Below are 18722 nucleotides of genomic sequence, written 5' to 3'. Positions count from 1 at the left end.
GACGCGTTTTTCTTTTGTTAACCTTTTATTTAAATCTCTTCGTATTGAAAAATAAAGGTTGAAATGAAACATTTTCAGACTACTTCCCTCTCTTTTAATTGAGGGGGAGGCAAAACCCGCTGCTGAAGGTGGCCTGAGTGCATAAAAATGCAGCCAGCACAAAAGCAAACACCTTCGTTTTCCCACTGAAAAATACTGCCCAGCTCCAGTAATGTGTGATCTTATATTCCTGTATCTGTCTGAAAAAGCAATTGTTATCTCACACATACCTCACTTACCCTCCACGTAAGACACAGTGTGTGGCAAGATGTACAACAGGAGGAGCCCCTTGAGCAGTGGGTGCTGGCCCTTGCCCAGCAGCGGGTCCCCTTTCAACCTGCTCCTGGCCTGGCCTCCCTTGGGATCGCTGCCATCTCCCACACGCTGGGGCAGAGGGAGCAGTAGATGCCTCTGGAAATCAGCAATGCCAGTGCCTGAGGTGAATCAGCTCCTGCTGGTGGGCAAATCCTGCCTGCTCCAACTACTTCCAAACATCAATAACTGTAGAAGTACAGAAAAGCTCCTTGGTATCAGCATTGCTCAGGTGGTTCACAGCTACAGGTCTGGGTCTGGGCTACCTTCAGGCAAAGCCAAGTTAACAGAGCTCTTTTTCCAGCCTGAGCAGCAGTGGTGTTGTAAGGTCCTCTGCCCCTGTGCTACACAGGGGTGTCTTGAGCTGCCATAATTATCAAAGTCTAAAAATGTCCACATCTACTCACTCCACCTGACTCCCTGCCTTGTCAGTCAGCCATATACAACAAAGAATTGCTGGTCAGGCTCCCTCTGTCTCACTGATGCTGGGGACAGCTCTCAGATGCTGGCACAGGGTGGTGGTGCTGGGAGCTGGAGACCAGGGCTATGGGGCTTGCAGCAAACAGCCAAGCGATGCCCCTCGAGCTAGGAGGTGAGATGGCTTTGTGCTCTCGATGAGCTCAGGCAAGCAGTCTCTCTCAGACAAGTACTGCAGCAGGGAGGCATAAGCCTCTGGCTGAGTGCAGGCTGAGTTGTTTCACAGAGGGGTAAGCAGCCTGGCCATGCTGGGTGCTGGCTCTGACAGGAACCTTCTTCAGGCTGAACACTGACCCAAATCAATCAGCTTGTCAAGCCAATCCCTCCTTACTGCACCCATCTCATAAGGAACTGCCCCTGGAAAAACGTCTGTCTGAAAAGGGGGTTATACAACGTGACCGATTCTGCTTTGCCTTAGCGTGCTCCCCTGCTCACCCTGCTGCCCTGTGATTCACTGCATGGGGCTTGAACCCTTCTGAACGCCACAGCAAGGTGAGGCCTGCAACAGCTCTGCTGTCCTGGGGCAAGGTGTGCCTGATGTGCTGCAGTCACCCCTCACACCATGCCATCCAGAGGCAGAGTTACCACAGAAAAAAATAGCATGTGAGGAAACATGAGGTAAACAGGTCGTAATGCGGTGGTAGGACAGCCCAGACTGAGTTGCAGCTCCCTGTGTGTCTTGCTCGAGGCCTGGTCTGTGTGAGAAACTTCATGCTTTTTTTTTTTTTTTTTTAAAGAAATGCACTTTACAATGGTATCTGAGAGTAAGCAACTCTAAAGCCAGGAGTTTACAGAGAATTACACTTGCCTGTGGGGCTGCCAACCACGTGTAGTTCCCAGCTGACAAATGCTCTGAGTGCAAAATGGCTTGAGCCCAAGCTATTTAAAAAGAGAGCTGGAATTAGGTACTTGGTACATGCAACTAAGCTGATGGTGGTATTATATCATTCATAGCCTTACATTCCAGCCCAAACATGTCAGACAAATCATTTTCCTCCCACAGCAATGATCCTTTTGGAGCCCTGAGGAGACTTCAAAACCTTTTGTGAAAACATTAACTCTACTGGGTGGCATTTTATAAATTATAAAAATGGCACAAAATGACTGAAGTGGTTATGAGGTACAGAGAAATCCAAGTTCCCTGGCTGTACAAAAGGCAGAATAGTCAGCTTCACTTTCAAGACCAAAATTTGCAACCATATAAAATCCATTTCTGAGAGGTCTGACACAGTGAGCCTCTTTATACTGCCACAATCACTGCACAGCCTGACAGCACAGAAGCGGCTGCCCTGAAGAAACCCTACTGCCAGGCTATGTGCAAAAGTTAAAAGGAAGTTTGTACCCAAACCCTGCTTTGAAGAAAATCTGAACAATACCTGTCCTCCACCATATGCAAGTTAAGTTTTATCAAAGATGCCACCTCTATCAGGAATAAACCTATGCAAAATTTTAAGAGAGAAAAACTAATACCTGCCACAGCATGGTATCTTTGTTTGACACACCCATCCTTGCCATGAGCTAATTTTGCCCTCTTTGTATCTGGTGCTACTCATCACATCTAATGAGGCAAAAGGAGTGTTATTCCATTTTAGCATTGTGTGGATTAAACACAGTCTCCTTAGCAAGGGGGCTCCCATTACTGAATTTGGCCTCTGGGCAAAGCCACAGCTGAATTGTGAAATGTCCTTCCCTTGATTAAATATATCAATTTGTGAGTCACCAGCTTGGGGTAGAGAATAGAGGAATATTAAGAGAGCCTCTGTACAGGCAAACATGTCACTGCAAGACATGCCCCTCTATTTTAATGTTGCCATGGCATGCCTGGTCTTAAGACCTAATGCCAGAACTCCTTGAGTAACGACATTTTAGCCAAGGAACAGAAATATCTGATCTGTAGCAATAACAGTGAAATTCATCAAAAAAAAATCTCTGTAAAGGGGAAAAATTTCCAATCAAAGCTCAAAAAAAAAAAAAAAAAAGTCTGGCAGTGAACAAGGACTGCGCCATGCGAGTCAACCTTGTGCTCAGAGCTCACCAACCTGCTGGCACGTGGCCCCGGAGATGCAGCCATCCTGCCTGCAGTCCCACTGCTGAGAGCAGATAGTGACGTGCTGGGAACCTGTGGGGACTGTCACGTGTGCTTCCAGCTTATGTGTCACAAGCTCCTGAAGGATGCTGCTGGGGAAGATGGTCGTGAGCTCATGTCTTAATGAGCTCATCTGCTGACAGTTAGTTTGGCCCCTCTTTTATTGTGCTTGCTGTACCATGAACATATATATGTATATGCATAAATATATTTTTCTCCCTTTAAAAGCCTCTCCCCCCATTACCTGTGATAATGGAGAGTTTTAGAGGACTATTTCTTTTTAAAGCGACTGTGATTATGTGCAACCTTTGCTTCCAAGTCATTCACACAGAAAGCACAGACAAGCCCCCCTGCTTCGAGGTGACAGCTCTGTCTGGTTCTGCAGGGCTTTGGTATTCATAGCTCTACGAGGTCATCGCTGGAAAAAACCTTGACGGTGATGTGACCTGGCACCTCGTCGGCTTCTTGGCTGCCTCTCCCTTGGAGCTGCAGAGTCTGCTCTTTGGGGTCACTGGGTGAAGCTGCCAGCAGCGCCTGTCCAAGGAACTGGTCACACAAGATGTTGCTGTTCCAGACCTAGAGACAAGGGGACAGAAATAACCCCAGCTGAAGCACTGCTCCTCTTTCACACTTTACTCAAAATGGCTGTGCTGGAGGAAGGTCACTCTCATTAACCCCTTGGAAGAGCAGTGAGGAGGGGGCGTAAATCTAAATTTAGCTAATTGTCTAGTGAGCATGTGGGAAATTCTGGATTTGCATGCTCATTTACATATGCTATGCAAATAAGGAGCTAAATGCAGCTTATTGCAGCTTATTGCTTTCTAGGTCACAGCGTGCCTAGAAGAGGAGTAAAAATTACTGGTTTGAACTCATCAGCAGTAAAAAATCTACCCAGTCTGCCTGTCTGTGCCACTCTGCCTGCTTGTGCTCACCTCTGTGGTGTCTACAGCACTTTTCCTCTGTGTTAGAGCTAGGTTCACTCTGCCAGAGTGCTCCTTAAGTCGCTGTTCTATGGAAAAGACCGGGGCTAGAGAATCAGTTGAGCAGCTAAACAGCATCAGGACAGTAAGGGGGGCAGCGGTTCTCACACTTTTATCCTGGTTATCAGTCATGTGAAGGAAGAATCCACACCCATCACGCCATTCAGACCAGTGACAGCGTTGTGCTCCCCTGCCTGTCTCTGGCAGCCCGCCCCATGTGGTTTGTCTCACCTGGACAATGACGGGACTGTCGATGTTCTTCCTGTAGAAAATCACTTGTGTGTTGAAGACGGCACTGGTAGTATCGTGCTGTACAGGGGAGCGCACTTTCTGGTTCTCACACTTGACAAGCACGTAGGGGTCTGCTCCTAGAACACAGCAGCACGGCCATTAGGACACAGAATGGCAGCTGAGACCTCCCCAGAAACCCAGCAGGAGCAATGTCCTCCTGGGCCTGGCATCACCACTGCTAATAAGCATGGGAACAGGACAGCAGAGCACATCACATCCACACGGCTGGTTTCCTAACTGGCTGAGGTGAAATACCTCATTTATGTCAGTAACAACTAGATGCTCGGAGCTGGAAACTGAGCACCATTTGCCAAGAAACCAGCTCACTCTTTGGTTGGGATTGCAATCTTCCCATATCCGCTTGCTGTCCATCCTCCTGGCTCATCTAACAAAGTCTTCCAAGTGAACTCCCTGATGCTGCTCAAGACATAAGAGCCAAAATGCATCTGCACCTATGTAATCTGATTTGTAGTTCGGGCTCCTGGGTCAAAACAGAAGGTCAAAACTTTTCATCATCCACAATTCCTAAGGAGGACAAGGACAGGAACTGCACAGAACTGCTTTTAGATCACTGAGTGAACATCTCAGTGCCTAGTTTTAGAGTGCCTAGCTTGAAAATGCTGTCTACTGCATCCTGATATGAGCATTAATGTTAGGAGGTAATTTTCATGAAGCAGGTGCTCTTCCAAAAAATAAAATATTGTCAAAACCCATAGGAGTGCACTGGTTGCAACAACATTTTCTGTAGGAAACTGTCAAAGCAAGTCCTCCACAGTTTCTCATTTAATTCCCATGAACCTGATAAAATTTCTTTGGTTCTGTCATTTGGGTCTATGTTATTTTAGAGTTTAAATTACTATAATATATTTGTATCTATCATAGGTCCCAGTTAATATTTTAAATTACACTTTAATCATATGTAACCCACTGAGAAAAGTCAACATTTTCTAGAAATGCTTTGTTGTTTTTACCTTGAACATTTCCAGTTTGTTATAAATGATGTTTTCTTTCAATTCTAATGGGGAGCAAGAACTGATCTGGAAAAAAACTTGCCCATACCCTGGAATGGAACAGACCACTCCACTTTATAATTAACTCGAATTAAACACAGGCACTACTTTTTTTTTTTTTTTTTTTTTGTATTTCTATCTATTCCTAGTGTTAACAACAGCATATCTATTTTTCCCACCCCTTTCTACTTTTGTGATACGGATTTTAAATAAAGTAACTGAGCGTGCGTAAGTGCAAGTCAGACTCGTGATCGTTTCTTACACACGTTCTATCCCCCATCTACTTGAAAATGCCACCACTGGAATGACAGCCATACGGCAGCACGATTTTAAGGCAGCTTTCATTTTCAAACAATTTATTCCCCATATGATTTTCCTCAAATACATCACTCGCTTACAGGAACAGATACTAACAACTCACACAAGAAACCACATAACAGCTACATCCAAAACAGAAGGAGCTCCTTCCACTGATGAGAAGGAAAAAGATTTTTCCGTATGTTGTGCTGTGATTACACCTGGCCAGACACGTGGCAGGCCTGTTACCCTGACAACATATCACACTTCCTACAGCAGGTAGCGATGCCTTGGCTTTTCTGGTAGGCAATTACTTTCTGTGTCACTGAACGTGTGGATTTAGCTCTGGGGCACGAGGCAGCACCACGCTGTGTAATCAGTGATGGAAGAGCTCCACCCTCTGCAAAGAGATTTGGAAAAGAGATCTGAATAAAAAGGGGTCTTGCCTGAGACAGCCACAGGCTAAGAGCAAAGCAACATCTCGTTATTAACAGTAATAAAGAGACACAGAGGATAAGAAGTGGTGGGGAAATTGTTGGGCTTTAAGAGTTAACAGGTAAATTTGCTGGACTGAGAAACTATTAATGAAAAGACTTATAAAGGAAAAGGAAAGATGTTTAAAAGAAACATTTACATTCTCAGGAACGAGATGGAAAAAATGAGGGAGGTAGAAGAGGGACACGAATGGTACCTGCACAGCACGCCCTCACGATCACATTGCTGTATTAGGAGTATAGTTGTATTAGGAGGGCTGGCTTCAAGCCCAGAAGAAGAAGTCAGAAATGGGAGAGCTGCACATGTGGGATGGAACAAGAGGTGTTCTCAGCCACAGTTGGTCCAGTTCTTTGCAGCTCCATGCCTGGTTTATGTACAGGATGATGACAGCGCAGAAAGGGCTACTAATGTGGAAAAGCAATATCCTAGCATTCACCATAAGCTGAGCAGTGAAACAACTGGAGCTGCTACTCTGGCAACTGTTCTGGCAGAGAAAGGAGGACTCGGTTCAGTTCTCAGTTACACGTGATTCAAGCTGTGCCGTGAGCACCACAAGGTGCATGAACAGCACCTGCATAAGCAGCTGTTCCATCTCGCTCCTACGGCCACGATGCTGTATTGAGAATTTGTAGGGAAGAATAGCACAAGAAAAAGCTGCAATCTGTGAAGACCAGAAACACATGAGCAGTAATGACAGTTGTCCTAACATTTCTAAGACTTAAAGAAATCTATGCACAGTTATCTAAGGCTAACATATTTTTTGGCAGGGAGTGAAGGGGAAGATTTGGACTAAAGCTCTAACATCCACATCATTCAGCACTGTACATAACACAAAAGGCTTTCTGGAGAAAAAGTTCTCATAGACGTTCCTGCTCTTCTCCAGACAGACTGCTCCTACGGGTATACCAAGCACGATGACAAACCCAGTCACTAGAAAAAGACGTGGGCCAAACACAGCAGACAGTGCTGAGACATGAGGGCTGCCTTGAAAATTACAAGTTGTTCTGCCTTCTGCAGTTGAGTCTTTTTTCAGGTGATGCCTTTTAGCTTCTCCTGCAGTACTGATAATAAATGGGAATATTTCTTCCGGTATCGGCAAATTTCCTCCCTCCCTGCCTCCTCCATTTTCTCTCCCTTTCCTTTCTTGTGCTTTTGCTGAATATTTACCAGCTGCTTTTTGCCCTCTCCTTCCTTCTATTTTCTCAGACTGCTCCCAGGGCAACCGCCATTAAAGGCACCAGATACTCCCCTTACCAGGAATGTCATGTACCAGGGATCACAATACCTAGCTTAGAAAAGAAATAGCGAAATGCAATTAAACGTGTGAATTCAGCCTGGAATTCCAGTGGAAAAACTTAATGCAAAAGACGATTTGTTCCGGAAGATAAACTGTTAGGAATAGAGTGTGACAGACAGTAGCAAGAGCAATTTTTAAAACAGACTTGGGAATGTGAGAGAGAAGAAGTGCACAGCACTTCCCCATCTTCTTGCAAACCTGCCACCGTACTTGGCTCGCAGATAGCTGGATCAACTTCAGCACAAGCTAACTCAGAGAGAGGTACTTCTAAGAGAAGCAGCCCATATGCACTGATTCTAGGCAGCTAGAGTCATCTGTTACTCTTGTCAACAGCAAACCATCCGTTACTTTTTCCAGACGGGACAATGGATCACAGACAGCAGCAAGGAAGAGCTTTCAAATAAACATTTAAAGTAGAGATTAAACAACCTTTCTCTGTCAGGGAGCAGGGTTCTGATGACAACCAGTTTATGAGCCGGGCTGGGTGTGTACTTGCTGTGCAATCTTCATTCTCCTCCAGGAGTTGCTCAGAAAGTTGTGTGCAACTCTCAGATGACAGCGACGGGCTTATGTGATGAACAGTTCATTTAAGTCTAAGCTCCCTCTATCCAAGATACATCAACAAAAGGTGTTCGGGTTCCTCTTACTTTACACAGCCACATACACCAGTGTCAGAGTATAAAGATATTCTGGTGTTTTCAGGACAGTTTGTAACAGAAATGTAATGAGATGTCTGAATTCTCACAGGCTCTAGAAAGAAATACACCTTCCTTCGTTATCATCAAGTTCTGTCTTCTTGTTGTGCTGAGGGATGATAGCGATGCTTCACACAAATCAAGCAGGGAGCTGGACAAGGGGGAATACAGCTGACTGATGACAGATTGAGCAGAAGAAAAGCAGCAGCTTGAGAGCTGAGATGCTGCAGATCAGTAGATCGAGAAATCAAGAAACCCTTGTGAAAAGCACAGTGGGGATAATCTGACACAGCAGCTCACATGGAAACAAGTTGCTATCAACCTTTGCAGTCAGAAAATGAGAAACCTGTGTGTGAGGCCCTCTTAGCAGCAAAGACTACCACTTAATCTCCCCATTTTCTACTTGAATAAACATTGACTGTGCCTAACCTGAAGGGAAACCTCTCCTTGTCGCTCCCAATGGGAGTTGCCATGTGGCCTTTTCCCTCATCTCACAGTACCTACTAGACGGGAGGCTGCTGCTGATTTAAGTCTAGTTCACATCAGGAAATGGTCCTGGTGGCAGGTAAAGCTGCAATTTGGTAACTATCCACGTGACTGAGGTCTAAACTCACTTGTGAGATAGCTGATTTGGGATCCCAATGCAAATAAGTCTTTTTTGAATACCTGGCTGCTATTTCTCCTTGAGATAAGCATGGGAAAGCATCCAGACGTGGATTCGGAAAAGTCACAGAATCACAGAATCACAGAATTTCTAGGTTGGAAGAGACCTCAAGATCATTGAGTCCAACCTCTACCTAACGCTAACAATCCCCACTAAACCATATCCCTAAGCTCAGAGAGAAAGAAGCCAAGGAGATGAGAGATGATAATGAATTATTTTGTGGCAGTGTTAGGACACAATCGCAGAATATGGGATATTTAATGTCACACATTGACACATCACTTCCTACTGTGTATTTACAACCCAGCCATACAGTGTGCTCTGGTGAATTTCTATATACAATGTTTTTAATCTAAAATACAAACAAACAAACAACAACACCAGAAAACACCAAAGAAGAGAAATATGTGCTATATCCAGCTTTTCACATTACCAAAAATGGGCACTAGTATCAATCAGGAACTTTGCCAAGCTTCCCAGCAAGGCGCCCTTAGAAGGCAGAGTGCCAGTTATGGGTGTTAGCCTTGTCACTGCACAGCTTGCTTTTATCGTGTAGCACAAATGTGCACATTTGGCTTCATGATTTTCTTATTTATGCACTCTACCAACTCCATTTGTCTAAAGCTGCTATAAGAAGTGCCATTCTGTAAAACAATCTATCAATGTACCCTGTGAGATGGAGATACTTATAGAAAAAACAATGCTTTTAAGAAACATTCAGAAGAACTCAAGACAATAGGGAAGCTGCTGGAGTGAATCATCTCAGCTTTCCTATGGCATCTCAGCTTTCCTAGGGCATCTTCAGTGCCCTATGAAGAGATGGGATTTGGTACCACAGAAAGAAAAGAAATAAAAACAAAAGCTTTTACTAAAAGCTTTCCCTCGACACAAAAGGAAAATATTTTAACTTTGTTGGTGAAGATTTACTCAAAGACAAACAATAAGATACACTTAGGTTTTGTGTTCAAATTTTGCTTATGTTTAAAGAGAAAATCCATGAGTCCATTTCCTATGTACAGTTCTTCCCACAACAGGTTACCTCTTCAGTTTTGTCAGGGTAATCGGAAGTCCAGCACTGGGTGCTGAAGATGCTTCTGCTCAACCTGAATATGTGTGGTAGCACTGAGTCCTAAAGGTATTTTGGGGTGTGCTGTTCTTTAGAGTATCTCTCACATGTTGTTTTTAAGTTTCATTTGTATATTCCTGAGCTCTGTGTCACAGTGCACTCAATCCAACAATGTTCTCCAGGATGAAGCTTGCTCTTTGGCAGCTGTAGGCAATTGTTTTTAATGACCTTGTCGAGATTGTAATTGTGCTAAGGATTGTGAAATGCTAAGGGAGGAGAATTGGCTTTAATTGCTTGATTGCAGGGAAGGTTAGAGAAAAATCTTCAAGGAATTTTAAACAGAGAAAAAAAAATCCTTAAAAATGAAAATGTCCTTCTTAGGGCAAGAACAAGGACACACTGCCTCTTTTCAAAGCACTGCTCTGCTATTTCCTTCACAGATAGCCCCTCCAGTCTCGTCCACTCATCCTGCCTTTCTGAGACTGTGGAATTACAGTGCTTATTTAATTGAGGTGTTTGTATCTCGTGTTTTTCAAGAGAAGTAACAAGAAAAATGAACTAAAGCAATTTCTATGTCTCTTCCCTCTAACATTCTTGTCCCCCTTAGAGGGACAGGAATGTTAACTCTTAACAGAGTTAATGGGTCTTGCACGGTGAAAAGTGGATTCACTCACTGTTTGGTTGGTGCCAAGAACAACTATGAAAAGGAAACTGCAACCAAATCGCAGCCATCTGGTAGGAGAAATTTTACAGCTGCTTCACGAGGCTGAAGACGAACTGTACTACAACTCTAAGTCTAATGACTTCTCTACCACAAGGAGTTAACGAAACTGAGTTCCACATCTTAAAGTAAAGAGAGATGAATAGTTATCTGGAGCAAACACAGCCAATGTTTCAGCAGACTCTTCAGTTTCCTCTTCCAAGATTCCTGTAGTATCTCTGCCCCTTTGCTTTCCCTCCTATCAATCACTTACTGCTGGATGTGTCTGACTTTTTCTATTCTGCCGGCCATGGAAAGTGAAGGCTGACATATGGAGAGTGGGAGTAGAAAATGAGGAAGCAAATAACAACTGGACAAGTTTCCAAATTAACTGTCAACATCAAGTGCCATAAAGACATTTTAGCGTTTCTATTTCAGGACATTTCCTTTGACATGTAGACAGACAGTCCAGCACTTGTCATTTAACCTCTCCCTCTCTTAGTTTACCTAACTGGAAAGGGTTATTTGAATACCATAATTTCCTCCCTGAAGTGCTATTATGCCTATGGTAATGAAGAGCAAAGTGCTCTGAAGGTCTTGAAATACACCACAAGAGTCTGTGCTATTCAGCTGTCTCCCTGCATGTTTTAAACTTAGAAAACAGATGTCCCTGAAAGGCCAATTTCTTACCAACCCCTACAAAAAGCTTCTCACAAGAGTCTCGCTACTATTATCGCTCTTGACCAGCATAGATGACACATGACTCTTGCTGTTTTACATCATCTTATTAATCCGAGCTCTCCTTTTGAGAAGATTTTACAATGAGTTGCAAAAAATTCCCACAAACCTTCAGTTTGTTTGGATAACTTCTAAGTGCTTCCATGCCTATTTAAGTCAGCTTTGGAGGACTGATGAAGCTCTTTCCACTCTTCTAGACTCGCTTTACACTTACCACCTGATCTATCTTGCTTCTGTAAACCTTCTGCAGAGTGAATTTTGATTTGGGTGATTCTCCGTGGATAGCCACAAAGAAGACTCCAACATGTCATTTTAGGTTTATCGTCTGTCAGCTCTCTGAAAAATCAAAGCAAAGCAATTGAAGCAATGAATGTCAAGCAAACTATCAATAGTTGCATAATTTTGGCCTTTTCAGAACTTGAGATTTGTTCGAGTTTGTTATACAGAAGTAACACTTACAAAAATAAAATCAAAGCAAACCAAATGTATAGCATCCCTTGTTTAACAGTTACACAAACGTAGCCGGAAAAAAAAAATCTGAAACATGGAAAAAAATTTCAAAGCAAGACAGATATTCAGTGGGTCTGATTTCAGCAAGCAGTAGTTCTGCCTTCACAAATAACCCCTAGTTTCAAATGAGATTGGGTAAAGACAAATTGTATCAACTGTAACAGCAACAACCAGTGCTCAGGGTTCTGATCTAGAACTTGAGGCAACTACAGAAACCCGACTAAAAGGTCAAAAGTCCCAGACTCAGTTGTCCTTGGGTCTCTAAGCAAAAATGTCCTGAGCACACACAAATCCCAGTGAGCCATCTGGAGATTCTTGGAGGTGACCCTGACCATCTCAAAGGCCTAATTCTGGAGTTGCGCAGCAATACCTGCTAGTGAGTCAAGGACACTTGAGGGCAACCAGGCAGCCATTTCTGAGGAGGTGCAGCCAATACAGGCAAAGGAAGATCTCACACAGCTGTGAGCGCAAAGTACCTGAGTTTTGACGGCACATCTGTGAAGAGTCTCAGGATAAACTTGGTGGTGATGCCAGGAAGATATGTAGTTGGGATAAGGACGTAGCGGCCTTGCTTAAGGATCCTTTTCAAGAACACGGTGCGTGTGTTGATATATGGAGATGTGGCCACTCTCTCCTGCACGGTCAGCTTGTGTAGTCGATAGCTTCTGTTATCCTCTACCTACAGCCACAGAGCAGTAAAGGGATTGATTGAAGGAGGGATTATCAAGAGACAGCAGGCAGGACTTTTCCTTGCATAGCACACAGCCTTTTATGGGTAGAAAAGACAACGTACCATAAAGGCAAATCATTTAACCACTGAAATTATGACATGGACATGGTCCTGATGGACAACCGAGTGCTCCAACTGCTAGCCCACACAGGCTCCCAAGCAGTGCTTTTCTGCACTTCACTGTATTGGTGTATACGTGTATATCCTTAAGTGGAGGTGACAGTCTGGGACAGGCAAAGACACGCACCCACTAGCAGAGACGTAATGCTACTGCAGAGTTTTGAATATTTGCAGAGATGCACACACACTCCAGACTCCATCTGCTAAGCTACGCTGCCGTCTTAGAGGACGATGAGATTCATCCGCCTGCTTTCTCCAGCATGTAGTACTCCACATGTGAGACAGAGCATTCCAGCCCTACATAGCAGGCTCTTAATCTAGGGCATTTGAACTGATGCACACAGCCATATTTTCACCCTCTATTAACATGCTCTTCAGGCAACTACTGTTTGCCACAGCACAGTTAAAACATTAACCTATTCTCCTGTAAGCAATGGCCACTCTATGTTCTTTTGCGGTATTTTGTCTTCTGATTATTTAGGCCATGGCCTCACGAAGACCCTCAGCCATGCTAATGAGTCTGGTGGTTTAGAACTTTTCTGAAATAGCAAATTATTGAACAGAAATAAAAGATAGAGTACTGACACTTTTCCAAAGATGCAATTTCTTTTTCAAGCCTTCTTAGTAATTAGATATAAGGATAGACATGACAAAGGCACAGGTAGATTAATCTACTTTCTGTATCAACACTTATCAATATTATTTGCTTAACAGGTGATTGTCAAACATATGAGTGTCAACAGCTCCAACTGACTTAAAAATTGACTGTTTTCTGATGTAGGGCCATAGTCTCAGTGCAACCCCACTAGTTAAAGAGGTTACAAAATAATCCCAGTCCACAATGAAAAAGCAGACACATAGCAGTTTCTCTTGCTTTCCTGCTTCTTTTGGTTCTTGTGTTTTCATTTTACACAGTTTGCCCTGTGAGTGCAATTAAATTACTGTTTGGGATCCCTTTGGCTCCCTTTCATATATGCTCATTTCCTACTCACCACTCCAGCTTCTGAAATCACTCTTGATTCTTTTGGCCTTTCTGGGTCAGAAAAGAAAAACTGCAGACTTTTAAAACTCATTCACTTGGCTGTATTTGCTGATGAAATTCAGGCAGGAGCCTCCAGCGAGAGGAGAATGTATCCCCATGTATCGAGAGTTAATATTCTTTTTTATGAAAATACAGTCTGTCTCCTCAAAGCTTGGAATAAGGAAAAGCACTTAAAATTCTTTTGCAATAAGGAATAATGATTTATGTTCCTTTAGTTCAAATACAGTTTGAATTGAACTAAATTTAATATCGTTCAGATAGTCTGTCCACTGTCAGCTCTGGTGACAACGCAGTATACATGCAAAACCCATGTGGAGAGGAGAGCCAGACCCTTCCGTGATAACCATGCCTCTATCTGCCAAATACCTCATTTGCCAGAATGAAGCCAGATTGCTGAGCAAACTCTGAACCAGTACTGCAGATGGCTGCCTACCTTGAATATTTCAAAGCCAATTATGATGTTTTCTCCTTTCCCTTCTTTCTTGTACCTGCGCCGATCCTCCTGTTGCAATGAGACCAACACTTTGTCCTCCGTCTTCTTAACATCAAAGATGTACTAGTACCAGAGAGAAGGCAAGCTGTTAATTCCTTAGGAGACTGAAAATGAAACCATCACCAAGGAAATATATACATACAAAGGAAGAAACTGAAAATGCATTTGTGGGTAGGAGGAAAGTTCTGCATATCAGATATTTTCAGCAATTCACAGCTGAAAATTATTAATAATAATAAAAGAAAAAAAAAAAAAACACAGGTAAGTCGCCTAACAGAACAACATGAGACAAATTACAAAATAACTGTTGAGGCAGTAGAAGAGAACAACTGCTGTGAAAGCAAAAGACTATCTTTTATTTAGATATACATAAATCAGAAGTAAGATAAAAAAATAAACCAACAGACTCTGGATAGGGTCTTTGATCATTCTGGATTCTTCTTTCAACTTGAATATCTAACCAGGGCCAGTGACTTTCAAATATCGTCTTTATAAGTGACCTGCAAACGAAGGAGTCTTCCAAATACTAGTTGTTTTTTTTTCACTGAATCTACTCTATCTAAGAATTAAACATGTAAATTCATTCACTCTTAGAGACTCATTTGGATTTTACTTTTTTCTTGCATACAGGGGGCAAATCAAAGTTGTTAGAAGCAGTGGAAAGGAAGAGGGTGGTATTTATGCTAAGTATAGGCAGATGCTGGTCAATCTAACTGAATTTCCATTCTCAAATACTTTTGAATGTGAAGCAAATAAGTAAAAGCATAAAACTGCAGTGGTGCACAGCTGGGTACTACGTACACCACACACCCTGATTTAAGCTGAAATTCTCTGACTAGCATGGAGAGAAATCTCAGCAGTGGTTAAACTCCCTGCTCCTCCAAGAGATGATGAAATCCGCTCTGCTCTGAGACAGGTACTGAGACTGCCTTGGTTACTGTTGTGGAATCATCCCCTGTAATGACTTCACATCCCTCTGTGGTTAGAGCTCTGCAGAATAAGGCACCATCCTTCCCATTTCTCACCACTAGCCCTCACCATCTCAGGCAGTTTCACACACACACACACAGAGGCACTGACCTCTGCCAGCGCTGGCTGAAGCACAGCCATTTTGGAAAGAAAATCAATACCTTCCTGAGCCTCTGGACTTCATTAATTGTTCCTAGGATGTACAGTACAGATCAGCCTCTTACGCACCTACTGCCTGCTACTGTGAGCTGGCTGTTACATGGTGCAAACTCAGTGCCTGTACACTTCTCTGTGTGCTGTATTAACACTGAGGCAGAGAAAGCACAGGACCCTGTAAGAGGGAGTCCTAGGGGCTGTAAAGAGACTCTGCAGTGGGAATCTAAAAATTCAGATAAAAACATGCAGCACATTTTTATTCTTGTCCCTTGTTGAACTGTATGCAGTGTTACCTTGTCAGACAGCCCAGGATGTCCCAGAGCAAACGGAGGTGTGGAAATGGAAATGTGAGAGTGCAAGAGAGCTCTCTTGGTCTGATGAGAAGTGTGCAACTGTGATTATCTTTCATCTGATGACATTTCAGCTGTCCTAAGGGGTAGCAACTTGAAAATCAACAGGTGGCTGTAGGAATACATTTATACTTGGCTTAAATTCTCTTATTTTAATAGGAATTGAAGTGTCACAGTTCCTCTCGGTACAGATGAACTTCAAGGAGGCTTCAATGTCAGTCAGGGAGAGGTAGAGCAGATAGATGTGAGACCATCAAAAAATGCTCCCAAGGGAAGCCTTTGGGTACACCTGAACTCCCTCTGGGAGCCTTTACGCAACCCCACACACAACAGGACTCTGCGCCTTCTCTCCAAACACCACTAAGCATAACCCTAACTGTAACACTAAGCTGAACCTTAGGGTGCCTTACACGTGCCATAGTTACTTGTAATGGCCCCAAGGTAACACAAGTGTGTTCCAGCACTGCTATTAAGAGCCTTTTAATCAACCATCCTGAAGACAACTGGAATAAAAGCTTCCATTGCATCAGGTGCTGTACTCAGCCATAACATGCATATTTTGTTCTCTGTGGCAGCTAAACACTTACAAATGAGACCCAGACAAGCATTTGAAATACGTCCAGAATCATACGTGGGAATATCTGAACAAAATCACCTTCTGGAAAGGAGGCACTGACATAAGACAGAGGAGTAAATAACTGCTTCTCCATCTACGCAAAAATGACAGGATGAGTTTGGAGTCTGACATTGCTCCCAGTCCAAACAGCAAAGGCTGCAGTTCTCCAATATCCTGCTATGAAAATTCAGGGGTGCTGACAGAAACTTCCCATAAGTGCAGAGAAGCAGACAAAGGAACATCTTTAATGAATCTAAGATATGTAGTGAGTTACGAGAGAATGGAAAGGTCAGTTTTCAAAACAGTAACTAAAGCAGTAACTAAAACAGTAACTAAAGTAGGTGCCAGATCTCTCTGGCAGTAGCCAGGGTTTTGTGTCTGAATTTTCATGCACTGAGTTGAAAATATACCCCCACTGAGAGGGGAAGGAAAGTGAGAAATTACATAAGAATGGGTGAAGAGAAAACCTGAATAGCTTAATAGTTAGAGCTAGGATGAGATTGAAGAGACTCCCACCTGGGGATTCTGAAGGAAGGTCTTGTTATCAAAGCATCCACCGCAGCGATTTAGCAGGGGCTCTGAGCTCTTTGCCCAAGCCCCGTGCATCATTTTCTTCTCCCAGGTCTTGTGGATACTGAAGTAGGAAGTGTTCACAATTCGGCAGATGTCCACATCAGTGAAATTCTTACACCAGTCCTCAAACGTCATCCTATTCCACAGGACACCAAGAAAATCATGTTTTTTTTTTGTTTTGGTTTTGTTTGTTTGTTTGTTTTTTAAATAATCAACACTATTCACCCCAAGAGCAAAAATAACACATGAAATCCTATGGTAATTTAAAAGTAGGCACTGCTCGGCTTTCCAGTGGGCAAACTGATTCACTAGAGACCTCTCCATGTGGAAATACTTGTGAAGCCACAATCACACTACTTTAGAACTGAATTAACGAAACTGTCACCTCAGGGTGTCTGGTCAGCTCTGGATTTGTTCAGCTGCAGGACCTAAACCTAAAGGAAAGGTTGTATCTAGCAGTCCGGATTTGATAGCTTACAACTTGCAATGGCAGAAGAGATCATCTGCAACCAAAGCACTATCCACTCCTCAAGAACATTATTATGGTCCTTCTTGTTACACCTGTCTCTGAACATGACTCAAATGTGAGTACTCTGAATGTAGTTGTTATTTAGCACCATCTCAGTGCTAAAACCTGTGCCTGCCATGGTAACAGACCAGGCTACAAGTAAAAAAAAAACTGCTCCCTCTTTGTAAAAGAGAACAGCTTGGTATCTGTGGTCTCCTATAGTTCCCTGGTTTATTAATGGCCCAGGACTAAACCCTACAGGTGGCTTCTGGTTGCTGGTTCTGACAAAGCCAAGGAAACTAAAGACTTTCCACACTGCGCCTGACTAGCAGGTCTGCTGAAGACGTTGATGGAATGCCTTGTTGGATCCAAGCAGGGTGGAAACAGAGTTCTAGAATTTCTGTAAAAAATGAACACACCTTTTCCACATGCTGGAAAGCACTGACAAACACCAATTGCTGCAATTGTATTCACAGATACCTCAGTCATGGTTGCCCTAGAAATCCTACACAGCAGTCAGTAAACAGAATTGATAATATTTGGCGTTCTGTCTGTAAATCAGCACGTGTTGCTTTGGATTATGAGGGACTGTCATAAATATATATAACAGATTTTGAAGGTGTTTGAAACTCACATTTACTAAGAACAACTCATTTTATTCATCTGGTTTTTAATCCATTTTTTTCCTGTTCTTCTGTCATCATTTGAGAGCTTAAAAGAAACAGACCTCGTGCTGGGACTGGATAATGCATTATCCATTTGGAAAAGTTGTTTTTGAAGCTGATAAATCATGGATGTAATGACAATTTCTCATTGTAGCTATTATCTGCAAATTCTCCATATAACTCCCACTCACCAGAACTCCCCATCATTCTCAATAGTGAGCCCCAAGCTCTTACGTTCTGCATTGCTGACTTTCTTCCACTCTTCAGAGCTAGAAGGCAAAACCAAAACAAACAACAACAAAGATGTAGTGAATGAAAGTAAATACTCTCATCTGAAAGAATAATCTCAAGTAAAATTCTCTCATGGCCTCTTTTTTATAAAGGTAATGTTGGAATATTAAAAGGATAGATGATATTCAGGGAAAAAAAAAAAAAAAGGTGTGTGGCTTACAGAAGGAGTTTAAAAACATTAATTGATTTGAAAGCTACTTTAAAAAAGGAGGTGAATGGCAATGGGCACAACTAGAGCAGAACTTTATTGATTTCTTTTGTCACACTCTCCTTTAGGACCATTAAGCAACAGGTTTGGAAGGTATATGAGATTGACTCCATTTCCTAAAGGCCCTTAAAAGAAACCTGGATTCCCTCCTCAGGAACTTATTGAATGCTTCACTTAAACCAGATTATCATCTTTGTCTTTCAATCTCTTCAAGAAAAAGAGGCATGAGGGCTTCCTAGATTTCCCCAGAGAGCCTTTGAGAAGAAATTGTTGCAGTACATGCCTAGTGTCCAGTTTCCAGAGTAACAGTACAGTGCACAGACACTTCGTTGCCTGTATTAGCA

At 42.9% G+C, this 18722-nt stretch overlaps 1 protein-coding gene across 1 annotated transcript in view; it reads right to left on the bottom strand.

The window, feature by feature from the left end:
* Positions 1–6: 6 nt before the first annotated feature.
* The window catches only part of CAPN6 (calpain 6), a 59405-nt gene continuing 40689 nt past the window's right edge, over positions 7–18722 (bottom strand). Inside the window, exons 8-14 of the mRNA XM_084535064.1 lie at positions 18071–18148; positions 16650–16842; positions 13983–14105; positions 12134–12336; positions 11362–11483; positions 4126–4262; positions 7–3490 (exon numbers count right to left, since the gene is read on the bottom strand). Coding sequence (XP_084391190.1) covers positions 3311–3490; positions 4126–4262; positions 11362–11483; positions 12134–12336; positions 13983–14105; positions 16650–16842; positions 18071–18148 — 1036 coding nt within the window. The 3' untranslated portion in view covers positions 7–3310. The remainder of the gene's footprint in view (positions 3491–4125; positions 4263–11361; positions 11484–12133; positions 12337–13982; positions 14106–16649; positions 16843–18070; positions 18149–18722) is intronic.

This window comes from Aythya ferina (genome assembly GCF_964211825.1).
Source record: "Aythya ferina genome assembly, chromosome: 13".
Classification (NCBI taxonomy): Eukaryota; Metazoa; Chordata; class Aves; order Anseriformes; family Anatidae; genus Aythya; species Aythya ferina.
This window is presented reverse-complemented; position numbering and strand designations above follow the sequence as displayed.